The following is a 15,238-nucleotide window of genomic DNA, read 5'->3' on the forward strand; positions in this document are numbered from 1 at the left end:
GAAGTGAGTGTACATACTCTCAACAATGGGATTTGTATACTACCCATGTATCACCATTGAAATTTAATTTTCACTTTATCTCAAAAACTAGAGCCAATCTGACAAAACCAATGACAGTTTCGGATTCAACGCTTCAAAATGACTCCAGAATCATTGAAATATCTTTGCCAATGATTTACTGTATTTATTTATAACGCAGTTTTTCAATATGATTTGTATGGTGCTTATAGCATTGAATCTTATTTTCACTTTATCTTGAAAACTAGTGTCAAACTAACAAAACCAATGCCAGATTCGGAATCAGCGTCGCAAAATCACCCTACAGTTACTGAAATATCATTGAGAACAAAATCAGTTTGAGCCGTATCATTGAATAAGAATGGTCTCAATGGCCTCTATTTTTAATTCAAAACGCAAATAATAATTAGAATATAATAATTAATAATTTATGAAGTTTTTGTACATGGCAATCGGTGACTTGAACAGTCACGTCCTGATTATCTCATGAATTTCTAACTCGAAAATTTGTGTGTGTGTATCCCGTCTGCCATTTATCATTCTATACTTTAAAGAGAAGGATAAAAGCCTCTTGCTGTTGTTGTTGTTGTTGTATTTACTTTCTTTCGGATGAAAAATCGTTTTGTCGGTCCGGGCACTAAACGATTTTCTCCTCCCAAAGAATACACACACAAGCGTCGTTACAAAGTGAAGAAATGCCCAATGCAGTCAGTCCCTGTGGTCATGGACTCGGAAGGAACACTGGGCTATCTACTACTATGTATATATGTATGTGTATGAACCCCGAAAAACTGCCGGTCTCTCAGAATGAATCTAGTCTTTCCCAATATTTCACGTCAAAGGAAAATCGAGTAAAGCGGGGCTTCCCGAATTGGACGGATGTTGATGTTGGAAGTATTATAAGAAGAAGAAAAAGTGAATGGAGAAGTTGCCTTTTATACGTAAGAAAAGAGAGAGTTTTCTTCAGATTATGTTGGACCTTTGCCTAAAAGTAAACTGGAAGCTTCTATCAATATAGTGACAGTAATCGTGAGTAAGCGTCCAGTGGTTTCATCTTTCATACAGGTTTTATCCTTTCACTCAAAAAAAAGGGCCGTCGTTATACCCGGTATGCAAGTTTCGGGGGGCTTTTATTACATGCACTCACCCTGTAGAAGGCTCATGGTTGTGTGAACTTTAAAAATGTAAAATATATATTCTATTTTTAATAATTTTTTTTCATGGTTGAAATATTTATCTCTCTTGACTTATGATTTCGTTTCTGGAAGAAAATTCGGTCATTGCTCTACTGGACGTGCTATACATGTTTAAAAAAAAGAAATGTCATCGGTGTATTATCAGCGGATCATAGCATACACAGTTCGACTTGCGTTACTTCCTGTGTTGAATACACCATGGTCATCTTATGCTGTCACGTTGTATTAGATCAGATCACCAAAGAAACGCGTTTTGGGTCGCCTGGATACTAAGTCTTCTGGTATCTAAGCAACATCAGTATTCCCGTACGCTCCATCATTAGGGAGGAGCTCTGATTTTTATGATAAAAATCTTTAAAATAGGCAAGCGTTTATCAAATAGGGGAATCGGCTTCAAAAGGCCGAGAAACACTGAATTAATGAATACATGTCGGAAAATTATCCATTTTTAAAATTAACGGTTTGAATCGGAGAATAATTAGCTCGATCGAAGCAATTGAGAAGTAGCCAAGAATCCAATCTCAATGATTGTCGTATAAAATTCTAATGAGCCCGGGCGTATAATATCTTCTATTTAGGTATTCAAAAGAATTAAGTTCGCATAATATCGTCATTTTCCCTCTCGAAAGTTCCATGAATTGATCCTCTCGTATATAATAAATACCTTTCGATACTTAATTCGCCATCATACTTAAGATCTCTTGATATCACCGTTCCCTTTACTCCCTAGAAAAGCTTTCCAAGAACTTTTCCGTGAAGATTCATTTGACGTAACGATTCCGTTCATGGAACCAATTCAATGGCGTTTTTTTTAACCATGAGTTCACCATTCCAACAAAGAAAAGAGTCGAGTTCTCAAGATACAGTACTTGAAAGAAATTTGTATAAAAATTTCAATTTCAATATGCAATTGAAATTGAAAAATTATGAATATCTTCATCTTGAATTGATATAAAAGGCGGTCATTTTTAAGTGTTATGAACTGAATAGATCAGCGTTTCTCAACCCTTTTGTACCTAAGGACCGGTAAAATGTCTGAAACAATTTGACAGACCATCCGTGTCCCGTAATAAGGAACATTCCAGTATTTTGAATGTTCTGACTTTTTTTATACATTTTCCTCGTTTGTTCAAAACGGTACTTATTTGGATTTCTAATAAAATCGTGAATAAACAGCGTTTTTATAACTTCATAAATTATATTATGGTGTAATTACGGTTGTGAATATAAATATTTATCTCACATATTTGTCAAGTTCAACGTTTTTTCAGCAATTTTAACAACAATTGGTGATTTTTCTGACATATGGCAACGTTTTCGAAGACGGTTCGCAATGTCCCATACTTTACCGTATTTGAGAGATCCCAGTTCCCCGTATTTTTTCCTCAATTAAATATGGTCACTAGTCATGTGAATGTTTCACTGGAGCTCAGAATGACCACAACTCGTGATACCAGGACATTAGAGCAAGGGTGCTCAACCTTTAGTAGCGTGCGGGCCACTTCATTGATTTGAAAACGTGTCGCGGGCCACTCAATAGATCTGTACATATGCCACAAATCACTCAAGTGATTTATAACTTTGCCACGGACTGCTTGGGTGATCTGAAATTGTTTCGCGGATCACTTGAGTGATCTAGAAATGTGCTGCAGGTCACTTAAAAACCATCTGTAAATACGCCGCTGATCGCTTAAATGATCTATAAATATGTCGTGGGTCACTTAAGTGATCTCTAAATGTGCCGCAGACCTCTTGAGTTACCTGGAACTGTATCGCGTGTTACTCAAGTGATTTGTAAATATGCCTCGGGTCACGTAAGTGGCATGAAACTGCATCACAGGTTACTTACGTGATCTGGGACTGTGCCGCGGCTCACCCGAGTGATATCTGTAAATTTGTCATGGGTCTCTCAAGTGATCTGGGAATGTAGTGCAGATCACATAAGTGATCTTTAAATGTGCACTTGCTCATGTTTATAGAATTTGGTTTACCTTTGAAAGCAACATCAGATAACTCTGAGGGTCGCATTTGATCAGCGAACCAGGATTGGAGTATGTGTGACAAAGAGTATTTCAACGTATAGAGCTTCCGTGTAACAGTACTATTGCACACTTCAAAATGTACAAGAAATGATAGCAACAACTCTAAAAAATTAAAAAACAAACAAAACTATTACTAAACATGAAACGGGTATAACTCGGGCAATTTAAAGGCACAAACACTCACGGTACAACCCATTCCGACGTGTTCGCTAGAAATTCCCTAGACGAATGATGTTTATACGAATTGCATGTACAGTAGTAGTACTATTGCATATCGATTTTCCCTTTATTGCTGTAGCCATGAATGCAAATATAATACAGTGAAACCTGGCCTGTATGAGACGGAAACCTGTCTTTAACGGAATCAAAATATAGTCTGTTCAATGATTAGTGATACTTTATAAAACGGAACTCTGTCAAAAACGGAATTTCATTTCAGTCTCTAGACGTTCCGATTAGTACAGGTTTCACTCGTTTGATTATCCCTTAGGCTACAGGAACAGTTGGGAAAAAAGCTGCTCTCACTGCGGCTGAGTAAAAAAAAAATATTCCCTTGTTTTCAGTTGTCTTTTCTGAAAGATAGAAGATTGCAATCAAACTCAGACTTGCAAATTGAATATAATCGGGAAAAAAAGGTGTGGTTCAAACATAGGATATGGATTCAAACCCACAAAATATCGATTAGGGTAGACAAGCGCTCTATCACTACTCAACAATGTGCACCAGTTCAATACAGTACAAGCAAACCTGTCAGAAAATAAAGAAATACTAATAACTAGAACATAAGTACGCCATCTATACGTCATTTAAAGAATTTTATCTTAAAAATTTTCATCATCCCTGGATGATTGAGCACGCTACTACGCTGATTATCCCTGGATGATGGAAGCACGCTGAGGATTAACTTTTCCACAATAAATCGCCACTAAACCTTTCAATATCTTTCGTCATCACAAAATATGTAGTAAACACATATTTATTAATTAAATTTTTCACCAATACCGTTTATGAATACCCTCGGAATTTCTATTGTGTCTTCAACTTTTCGAAAACAGTGTATTATAGACCAAAAAAAAACTATAAGAATAAAATCAGTAACTATAAGAATAAAATATTTCAGCATTTCCCCTCTCATGGAAAAAAGCACAGCCTCTCTCACTCATAAAATAATACTGTATATAATACTGATATCGTCCACTCATTACGTTCTTCTTCACAATATCTCTCAAAAATTATAGCAATTTGTGATGGAAAATATCGAGTAGGAAAAATAAAACTTGGATATTTTTATGTTCTCTCAACGTTATAGCAAGAAGAAGAGAGAAAAACAGATCCATATTTTATTGAATTCGCTGGAATTTTTCTTTATCTCTCCCTCAGAAAAAAAAAAAAAACATTTTCTATCAAAATTCGTATTTATTGTTCAATTCTTCACCAATATATATATATAGATTGTGTGCTGAATCCGGAAAGAGAGCATCTCTGCCCGGAATCAGTTCTCGGGAATCGAACACAGTCCAATTCGGGAAATGTATCTCTCTTCAGTTTCGATTGCTTTTTTTTTTTTATTCATCTCCTGACATAAAGTTGAGGAAGTAATAATGGCGATGCTTGTGTTTCCACAATGAGAATATACTATATGTATACGTATGAGGAATCGAATGCCATGTTTCTTCTATCTGCCGAGAAATGTTTTTATAATAGGAGCGATTTTTACTTGAAATAAATAAAACCGTCGCTTTTTTCCGTCTATACACTGACGTTAACTTTTTACGATTTTGTTTCATATCTTTTATATGAAAAGCAAACGGATATCGGATACAAAATATTTATCTCGAAAATTGGTTTTTTCAAAGAAGAATTGTTCTTTTTTAGGAATTTTATTGCCAATAAAAAAGTACTTTCTGTCGAATTTATGGTCATCATTAGGGATACGTAAATTTCGTATTTCAGAAATAGATGCGATAAATGCGAAATTTATGAATTTTGTCGAATAAGCACTTTTCCGTGAAATGTCGATAATTTGCTGTTTCGAAAGCAAATATTAGTCATAATTTCGTTCAGTACTTGCATCTTGCGTCCTATTACAATCGATGCTGCATTTTGCGAACCTCCAATTTACAAACTGCATGTTTTTACAAACCAGTCCTGTCTTTCTCATTTACGAACTTTCGAATAATTAATTAATTAACTTTCGTACTAATTATTCAAGTCCTAACGGATTCGTAAAAACGAGCGTCGTGACAAATAAGAATTGTTAATTGAAGAAGGGTAAGTTATTACGCTAAAAGACAGCAGCGGGTAACTATTCAAATTAAAAAATTGACTCTACACATGTCATCCAACGTAATGAATCTAAGATATCAACGAATCTAAATGTCCATATGCCTACCGGCGTATAGATATTTTGGCCATCCGAAACTACAGAAACGTCTCCAACATCTTTGTACCGAAATTTATTACTGGAAGCCATTTCCGAAAAATAGCACAGGAACAAGGAACTCCAACAATGACACCGACGCTTTTTGGTTCTGGAAATGGGGGTGTCCAAACAGACTTTTGATTACGACGTAAAGGGGCTACAGCCTGATCAACTCTCCATTAAAAAGTCCTGCCGCAGACAGCAAGAGACCTACAACGGTACAAATCATCCTTTCATTAGGTGTGATTCACATCTACGGACACTCACTGTGTCGTGTCAGACACGGAAAACATTCTTTAACATAAAAATGTGCCTGAGCTGTCACGATACGATAGATATGAATACGTTCATCAGTTTTCTATGAAAGAATGTTTGCCGTGTCTGTAGATGGGAATCCACCTTTACATACACACACACTTCACTCATAGTTCAAAAAATACATGGCAGCACTATAACAAGTATTACACAGAAACAAATTTCACGTTAGGTTTACAGCACGGACAAGAAAACATTTCAACATGTATCAATTCGTTAGAAGTTCCGCAGAGGAATATTGACGAGGTTCAGAAGAAGAAGTAGTAGTAATAGCCCAAACAACTCTTCTCTTTCATGTGAGGATTAAGGCAGCATCTTTTATGCACATCATAATTTTTTTTAACCGAAATAGTACGTGACTTCTTATTTGGTTAATTATATATATATATATATATATATATATTAAGTTCGTATCATCAATGATAATTTATAATCATTCAATTTGTTCATAATTTGATCGTAAGCATAACTTTCTTCATCAAGTCTGAATTTTCATATGATCTAGTGACACGAAAGTTTAGCCGGTACAGCAAGACCGAGTTGATTAGAGTACTTGTGCGAATTTCTGCACCTTGGCTGGCAATGTAACACCGACGCACCTGGACATCTGTTCTGCGAAGGCAATCTCTTTGTGGAGTTTCTTCAATAGTTTTTCTCTAAGCTTAAGGGTCGAGTAATGTTTCAGAAAAACCCGGCTCAGGTAATCGTAGAAATGCCCTTTACTCACGGTGCACAAAGTTTCTTTTACGTCCCAGTTGAGAAGTCTGGTATTGTCCCTTTCGCTTTCCTTCGGCTTGAACTCTCTGTCGGCTTCTTTCTTCTTTTCCGAGTCCCAACGCTGTTGGAATTCCCGCCAATCTTTCAATGCTTTCAAGACATCATTGCGGGATAACTGGCCGAGGACTGAAGTCTCCCCACGAAGAGATCTGTCGATGGCGTAAGCTGCGAATAATTCCAAGTCTTTGGTGGTATTGATGCCAGCAGCTGGGAGCGAGCTGTTTGCCGTAATAAGATTCATCATGTCTGTGCTGTATTCACTGAGGAAGTTCTTGATGTCTATGTTAATTAAAACATCTATAGAATCAAGGACGAAAAGGATGAAGTCTTTCATACTCAAGGGCTTCTTTACTATGAAGCTACTATTCGAGTTTGTTTCTTCGTGGTCTTCTTCACTAGTGGTGCTCGACAGAGTTTGATGCTTTATTATGAAGTTACTATTCGAGTCCATTTCTTCGTTATCTTCTTCAGTAGCGGTGCTCGAAGGAGTCTGCGATCTCAGAAGCTCTTCCATCAACCCTTGGATCCGTTCAACCTCAGGTGTGACAACTATTCTTTCTTCAACAACGATCGGAAGCTCTGGTGCTGACCACTTCACTTTCAATATATCTTCATGGATCGCCCTGTCTTGTTCGAGAAAGTTCGCAAGATTCCGGCGAAATTCCCCGTACATCATCTTGTAAACCAAGTGCATTCTTTTCCTGTTATCTCTGTGCATCGCCTGGTACCTAGCGATTCTTCGAGTTATTATGTCCTTGCGGACCTCTTCTTCTTTTTCTATAAGTTTCGGGTCCAATTTGCATTCTATCTGCTTCAGCTGTTTCTTGAGTTCGCTCTGTTTGTCTGTATATCGGATCTTACGCCTTATCATTTCGTTGCGCATTAACTTGTGCTCTTTAATTTGCATGCTGAGCAAATGCTGCCCCTGCTTCAATTTCATCATGTTGTTCTGCATCCTGATATCTTCTTCCACTGAGATCAGATTGAACTTCCGTACTTCTTCCGCGATTTTTATTCTCATAGGTTGAATCTGTTCCATACGCGTGATTCCTTCTGAGTGGACTCTGTCGATCTCACGAAGGTGTGGTTGCGGCGCACTCTCGAAATCCCCGCTCGTTCCTTTTTCGACTGCTTCCGACTTTTTTTTCGATTCCCTCTTCGCCAACAACCTCATTTTCTCCTTCTGCTCGTTAAGTAAGTCTCGCACCGAGGTTGTTTCCTTTTGACTGACGTCGCTTATCTGGGTAATCAGATCCCTCAGGCGGTTCTCTAACAAGGATAAGTCTCTTTGTTTCTTGACCCAATCATTCTGGAGCTCTTTGCATCTCTCCTTTAAGTTTCTTTTGTACTTCGAAATCAACTCGTTTTTGCAGTTGAGTATCGCGTCGCACTCAGCCTTGCGGTCGACCAATATACTCTTTACGTTTTCATGATTCCTCTCCTGTTTCTCTATATCCTTCGAGCTTCGCCATTTCTCGATCAGCTCTTCGTAATCGCTTTGAGATTTGAACAGTTCCGTTTCCAGTTCACTTATTTTTCTGAACTGGTTGGTTATGTGGAAACTTGCACAACCGTCTTTTACCTCTTCCGCCCTTACGACATTTGTTACGAGATTTTTCTGCGCCCTGTACTTCTGCTGAAACACCTCGTAGCCTTCCTGTACACGATTTTTAAGATAGTCCCGATCGCGTGGCAACTCTATCTCCACTGGAATCGAACTAATAAACTTCGACTTAAAGAACGACGGTGATATTTCTTCAACCGCTCCCATTTTATGGCCTGCGTTCCTCGAAAGCGTCTTTTTGACCATTTCCGCCATGGTTTTTCTTTTTTCTAAATATATGCTTTCTACGATTCTATTCCGTACGTCCATTGCACGATAAACACAATCTGTTGATTCATTCAAACGAAGGATAATAATAATTTCCTTTCTTTCAAGATTTTGTATTGGCTTGCGATAAAACTGATCCGAACAATTCATAACAAAAATAGCGTATTGATTTCTTAATTAGAAAAAAAAAGATATGAAAAAAAAGATGTACGAATCAAATTAATGAATTTCTCGCCAATCCATCGCAAGAAACGTAGTTTTTTTCTAACGTTTGATGCCACTTATAACCACTCTCCAAGGCATACATGCTCAACTCATAGCGCGCGGGCTGAATATGGCTCTCTCGAAGTCATTTGATGTGGACCCAGAACCTAATTTTGTAAAAATGAACCAGTTGACATGTTTCCAGATCACTAAAGAGGCCCGCGATGCAGTTCCACATCACTTGAGTGGCGCGTAGCATATTCTCAAATCATTCAAGTGGTCAGTGGTACATTTCCAGATCAGCTAAGGGACCAACTGTGTAGTTCCACATCACTTAAGAGGCCCAAGACACATTCCCAGATCACTTCGGTGACTTCGGAACGCTCCGATATCCGCAAAAGATGGGGAGCGAGGTGCGTATGGTCTACCTGGTCCGCGGTACACTTTCAGATCATTTAATTAAGTGACTCACGATACGTTTTGAAATCAATAAGGTGGCCCGCATTTTCCCGAAGGTTCAACAACCTAAAAGTTGAACGCTGTAAGAGAGTGCACTGTTTATATACTATGGCGACTGGTTAATGGAATCTTTTGAACACCCATTATCAATGAGTTATTATCATTTGTCGTATAATGGTGTTTCAGGTGAGTGATCGAACTTTCTTCAACGGATACTCTCCATTGCTGAATTGGAGTAATTTATATTGAATTCACAGTTTTCTGAGGAATGATGATAATGGTGGTTTTTGGTTTTCTTTAGATTGAGCAATGAACTATCGATTAAATTACGAAGGAATTGCATTTTTAAAAGATACAAAATATAGATTCACTATATTGCTCAATTCAGAAGTACCTCTGTCCGATTCTACCCAGAGAATTGGGAGCCCCGGAGCCATAACACTTTTTTAGGGATTATTTCAGAGTTTCAAAACAAATAATTGCTAAATTTTAGAAATAATTTCAGAACTTTAGAAATAATAACTTCAGAATTGATGAAGGACAATATTTCGTAATTAATGAAAAAGTAATTTCAGAGTTTCATAATAATTTCAGAATTATCAAAAGAAATCGTTCTAGAAACAGTGGAAACTCCCTTAACGGACGCTCCCCGTTAGCGGACACCTCCCGTTAACGGACACTTTTTTAATCCCCGGTCCCTTGGAATAAGGCTTTAATGTATTTCACTCCCCGCTAGCGGACAGTAAAATCAGGCAAACCCTATTTTTTTTCCAAATTGTAATTTGTGAGTTTATGTTCATAAATCGGGAATTTATCATATTCAACTGTGATTATTTATCATCTCGTATTGGTAAATATAATAATCTGTCAATTAATTACTTGATTAACTGAACGTATCTGTGATCCAGGATGGTGATTCAAAATGGTAATGTGGGTTTTGTTTGCGCATGTTGATACGTGTGAAGAAAGCCAACTTAACTGATAATGTTGTTATAAGAGAGTTAATTTCTTCTTAACACTTATTTCAATTTAATTTAATTTCTATTGCAAAATATGTGTAGTGCAAGTATCATATACGGGTAAAAATGATTAATTTGGTTTTATGAAAAGAGAGAAAGGTTATAAATTTTTCCATATTTATCAGACTCTCCAACTTTATTTGGGAATTATGCATAATCGCTTTTAAAAGTCAAATTCAATGAAACTATATTCATTGAGACGATGGATGATTATGCATAACCACCAATGTATTATTTTTACTAACAGTAACATATAAGAACCAATTGTGACCGAAAACAAGTAACGTATAAATGTGAAAGTCGTATAAATGAGCTTCTATCGCATATCGTACCTTCCCAATAGCGAACACTCCCCGTTAGCGGACAAAAGTTTTGGGTGGATGTCTGTTATCGAGAGGTTCTACTGTATTTATAATTGAATAATTTCGAAATTAATGAAATATATAATTAATCGAAAACTTTTTCAGAATTGGTTAAAGAAGTAATTTAAAAATTGATAATTAGTCAAAATAAAGATTGCAGAATGAATAAATGTCTACAATGATTTAAGGCCCCTGTTTAACTCGTGCGCCCGTTGGTTCATTCGTTAACACACCAATGTACATTACAGTTACTTTCTTTATTAGACCGGATGCTTTTACAATTTCAAACACCGCAGTTGGTGGCCCGCGGGCTCCATGAAAAGTTTTATTCTGGCCTAGCATCTGAAAGGTTTAATACCCATGCTCTAAACCAGGGGTGGCCAACCCACAGTACGCGTGACACAAGTGGCATGCCCAGGGACTGAGAGTAGCACGTAAACGCTTTTCAAAAATTTAGAAATTTCTATTCCATTTTCAAATCAAAAATTATCTTCAACTTTTCAACACTCCTTTTCTTATGAATTGAGTTATAGGATGCCAGAACTATACTCAGTATGGTAGGCACTCTTAAAATAATAAATTATGTGATAACTTTCTATTCGATGCACTTCCTTTTGGTTTTGTGTGCGTATGCGTATGCGTGCACCCCCCAATCCTAACGTGTTTATGTTATCGGAATTATGCTTGTTTCGTGTCACTGGTGCTGCCTTCCATGTTTCGAAGTGAAAATGGCGAATGCTTCAAGTTTCATTTTAGCTATGGGCCCATGTAAATTACATTGAAGAAATTCCACAGCTTCAATCAAGCATTTTTTGAAGGAAAAACTGGCAGATCGATAACTTGAAGTTAAAAAGAAATTTCAAAATATCTGCTCCCATTAAAAAGAAGAAAAAAAAGATTCCTTTCTATGTTTCTTTAATTTAGATTTCTTTCTTTCATGAGTCGCACAGGAAGTCTCCATATTACTTACCTTGTATGTCCCTCAAGAAAGAGGGAAATAACACGTGAACCAGAAAGCCCCATTCAATTCTTAAAATTATTGATGTGCCGGAAAATTTCCGCATTTGTACGCTAAAATCGGCAGTTTTAACATTGATTTCTACGAGGTCATACCGTGCCTGTCCCTCAAAGCGATGCTGATGATAATTATGACGTCTATTCAAAAAGTCTCCCTTCACAGTGGCAAAACGTGTTTCCATCTGCTTTCCATATATCATGGGCGGAGATACGGGAGGCACAGGCATGTTCACGATATCTACAGACAAAATGTTCGGAAGCCCGTATTCTGTTCCCTGATTGGTTAATTTAGTAGAGGGTGGTCAGGCCTGGCCATTTATCGTTGGCGACAAAATAATAGCGTTAGCAAACATCCTAACATAAATACCACGGGAAAAAAAATACTTAAAGCGGAATAGCAAATATTGAAAAGAAAAGCCCCCCCCCCCCCTTTTCATTGGATTTTTTGTGATATGAATATTATTTTCAAGAAATAATCTTTTTTTTTTTCATTTCATCGCTTTTTCTCTTCCTTCTTTATTATGTAAACAGGCAAAAATATGTGGATATTGCAAACGATGGAACAGATGCGCCACGCTACAAAATTACAAACATACAAACACCTAGCATAATTAAGTTTTTTTACGTTTCTGCCGACCGGAAATGGTCCTATTCGGTTCATGCGGACTTATTATTGCAGATTATATATTGGAAAAGAAATTCCCTCCGACCCCCCCAAGTTCAGGGGTGGGGGTTATTATTTAATGTCTGCTTTGCCCAAGGCCATGATCCTCACATCCTGGAGCAGGGCTCCCTAGGAAGGGATCTTTCACGGGCCCCTATATGATGAATTTATAACGTGAAAAATACTGAGAAGCGTCCTAGGCCATCTCGTCCATATTCCTGTGCCACATAGCTGGAGATCTGTCAGCCCCACCCTCGTGGGGGGGGGGGGGCATGCCCAGGGCCCTTGCAAAAGTTGGTTCCTGAGGTGTATACCCAGAGCAGGGCCGCAACTAAATACGTCGTCATCCGGGGCAGGCCTGCATTTTGGCGCCCCTTGATGTAGAAGAAACAGTTAAAAGGTGATTTCGGCGCCCCCTTCTGGTTCAGCGCCCCCCACAGCCTGAAGCACGGCCCCTAGGCTGGGATATTTTGTGGGCCCGCAGACCAAACTTTTCATGGGCCCTTCAACAGTGAATTTGTAGCATGAAGGGAAATGATTGTCCCGGGCCCTACCTAACCTTGCGGTCCATGGCGGCCATTATATATTGCATATCATCGTGCCTTCCCCCAGAACTTGTCTATGTATGCCTTACACGGGTGGAACAGTGTCATCTGAACACAAACTCACCCGAGCCTGGCGGGATCGTCTTCAAATTTTCTTTAGTATACATGTAAATTCATAGGCAGACCATTTTTAGTGAGGTAGGACCTCAGAAAAATCTTGGCCAGACATCCACCCGCGTCTCAGGTAGCTGTTTATGATCTGAAGTTCTCTTACATAGCCAGAAATTTTTTCTGCGGGGAGAGAGAAATCTACCCCTTTCAATGACCTTGCTTTGACTACACCCAGATTAATGTTAATTCTTGAAATGGTTTCCAATTGGGCTGTTGAACAGCACTCTTGGGTACTAGCAAGCAATAGGCGAGATCAAAGCTGCATTAAGAGTAACTTACAAGCGGCTTTGGGCGAGATGAGTTTTAAATCATTAATCTATAGGGAAATTCAAAGGCATCTCTTTACAGCCTTCGCTCCTCTGGACCATTTCATCACCCCCTCAGAAGTTATTGGTTGACAAGGAGGAAAAAATTTAAAGTTTGGGAAACTGGGCTGATCACTTCTCCATGGTGTCAGAAGTGTTTCAAGCATGTGGGTGATTGTCTTGAGCTTCACATAGGAAATTTTTTTATTTCTGAATCGATTCTGGAATTATTTATTCTAATAATTCAGGATTCTCATCAATTTTGGAATTATCTCTATCATTAATTCTGAATTTTCGATTAGTTTTGGAATAATTTCTTAACTAAATTTTAGATTTCTTTCATTCATTCCTAGAATTATTTCCTTCATTTATTCTAGAATTATTTCTTTTATAAATTCCGAAATTACAGTATTTATTTCTTCTTGCATAACTTCTGAAATTACTTTTTTCATTGATTTCGAAATAATTTCTTCAATTACTTCTCTGGAATAAATCGTTTTTCAATGTTTTCAACTATTTTCAGAAAATGATCATCGGGCCACACGTTGAAGACCCCTGGTATAACGGAAAGGCTATACAGTACTTACTATAGCGGTTTCTTTGTTTGTCACATCTTTTACTCTAACAACAACGGTTTTTCTCTATTCGTCATTTCTGATTACTTTATAACATTAATTACTAGGAAGATCCTCCATTGCGATCAATGTGATTTGGTCCTGACCGCCTTTTGTTAAATTAATAAAATTAAGCGTAAGATTAAAAATTTAAAAGATAAAAATCGAAAAGGGGGAAAATAAAGCGAGAAGATTTGCCGAGAGAAATTTATAAAGAACGTGATGGTAACCTCTGCCAGCAAAATTTCCCGCAAAAAATTTCCCTTTTGTGTGTGTGACTAAATTTTTCCCACGCATTCCAAAAAATGTGCTGCCATCTACCGGTAAAAATTAGTCAAGTATTTTACAATAGATTTTTATTTTACAATTTTTTATTTTTTTCCAAAAAATCCTTTTGCTTGATGAACTCTCAAAATTTTCCACAAATGCTAAGAAATTTCCCACTTGGCCAAATTTTGGCCAATTTTTCCCTCGAATATGGGAAATTTCCCACTAGTTACCATCACTGATAAAGAATGACACGACATGGAAAGAGAAACTAGCCAAGCAAAGGGAAAGTAGCCAAACAGACAGCGCTCCAGTAACCTTCGTTTCGCCCAATCAGAGCGCAGAATCTAGACTCTCGAACATTTTGTCTGTAGATATGGTGAACTTGCGAGGCACAGCGTCAAAGGTGGGGTCGACTGATCTAATGTATGTGTATGTGTTTATAAATGAATTGACACCATCATCATTGTACCCCCTTCAGACTTTCAAGTTTATCTCCACCTATGGCAACACTTCTTGAATGTGGAGCAACTGGATCTCCTGTCAAATTTAGAAACTCTGTTCGCTTACCTGTTAAGAAGCTAATGTTAATTTTTCATATTTGTCAAGTTTGTTTTCCTTGAAATTCATCACATATTCAGAAAAACCTTTCATTTCCCGCTCATTGGCAAGGCTTAGGCAATTTTTTCTATAATTGGCAACTTTTTTTTTTGGTCGCTTCTCATTATGTCAGTCCCGTATTAAAAATATGGTCATATCATGATGACATCCCAACATATGTTCAGAGCAACATCATCTGTATCGTGGTGTGGTGTTATGGCAATAGATGGCAGTAAAAAACTAATGTAAATGGATATTATTGAAGATTCCAATAAATTAAATATAAAATATTTTATAAGGATTTTTTAATTACAATTTACAAATATTACATTGAAAATCTAAGAAAAAAGTCAACATCTTCCAGGAAACAAATCTTTATTATATTTTCTAGCAATTTTTATATATGTATA

At 37.4% G+C, this 15,238-nt stretch overlaps 1 protein-coding gene across 1 annotated transcript; it reads right to left on the reverse strand.

Moving 5' to 3' along the window:
- Window positions 1–6,537: 6,537 nt before the first annotated feature.
- LOC149089830 (uncharacterized) lies at window positions 6,538–8,589 on the reverse strand. Its single transcript, XM_089234817.1, has one exon. It carries the CDS (start codon window positions 8,587–8,589, stop codon window positions 6,538–6,540), a length of 2,052 nt encoding a protein of 683 aa, XP_089090943.1.
- Between the last annotated feature and the right edge of the window lie 6,649 nt (window positions 8,590–15,238).

This window comes from Pholcus phalangioides, unplaced genomic scaffold (assembly GCF_987345545.1).
Source record: "Pholcus phalangioides strain wild (caught in Gottingen) unplaced genomic scaffold, Ppha-v1.0 ptg000001l_1, whole genome shotgun sequence".
NCBI classification, from domain to species: Eukaryota; Metazoa; Arthropoda; class Arachnida; order Araneae; family Pholcidae; genus Pholcus; species Pholcus phalangioides.

Bases quoted from the DNA above. Each gene is read 5' to 3' on its own strand.
- LOC149089830 (XM_089234817.1), bottom strand. From the start codon at position 8,589: ATGGCGGAAATGGTCAAAAAGACGCTTTCGAGGAACGCAGGCCATAAA.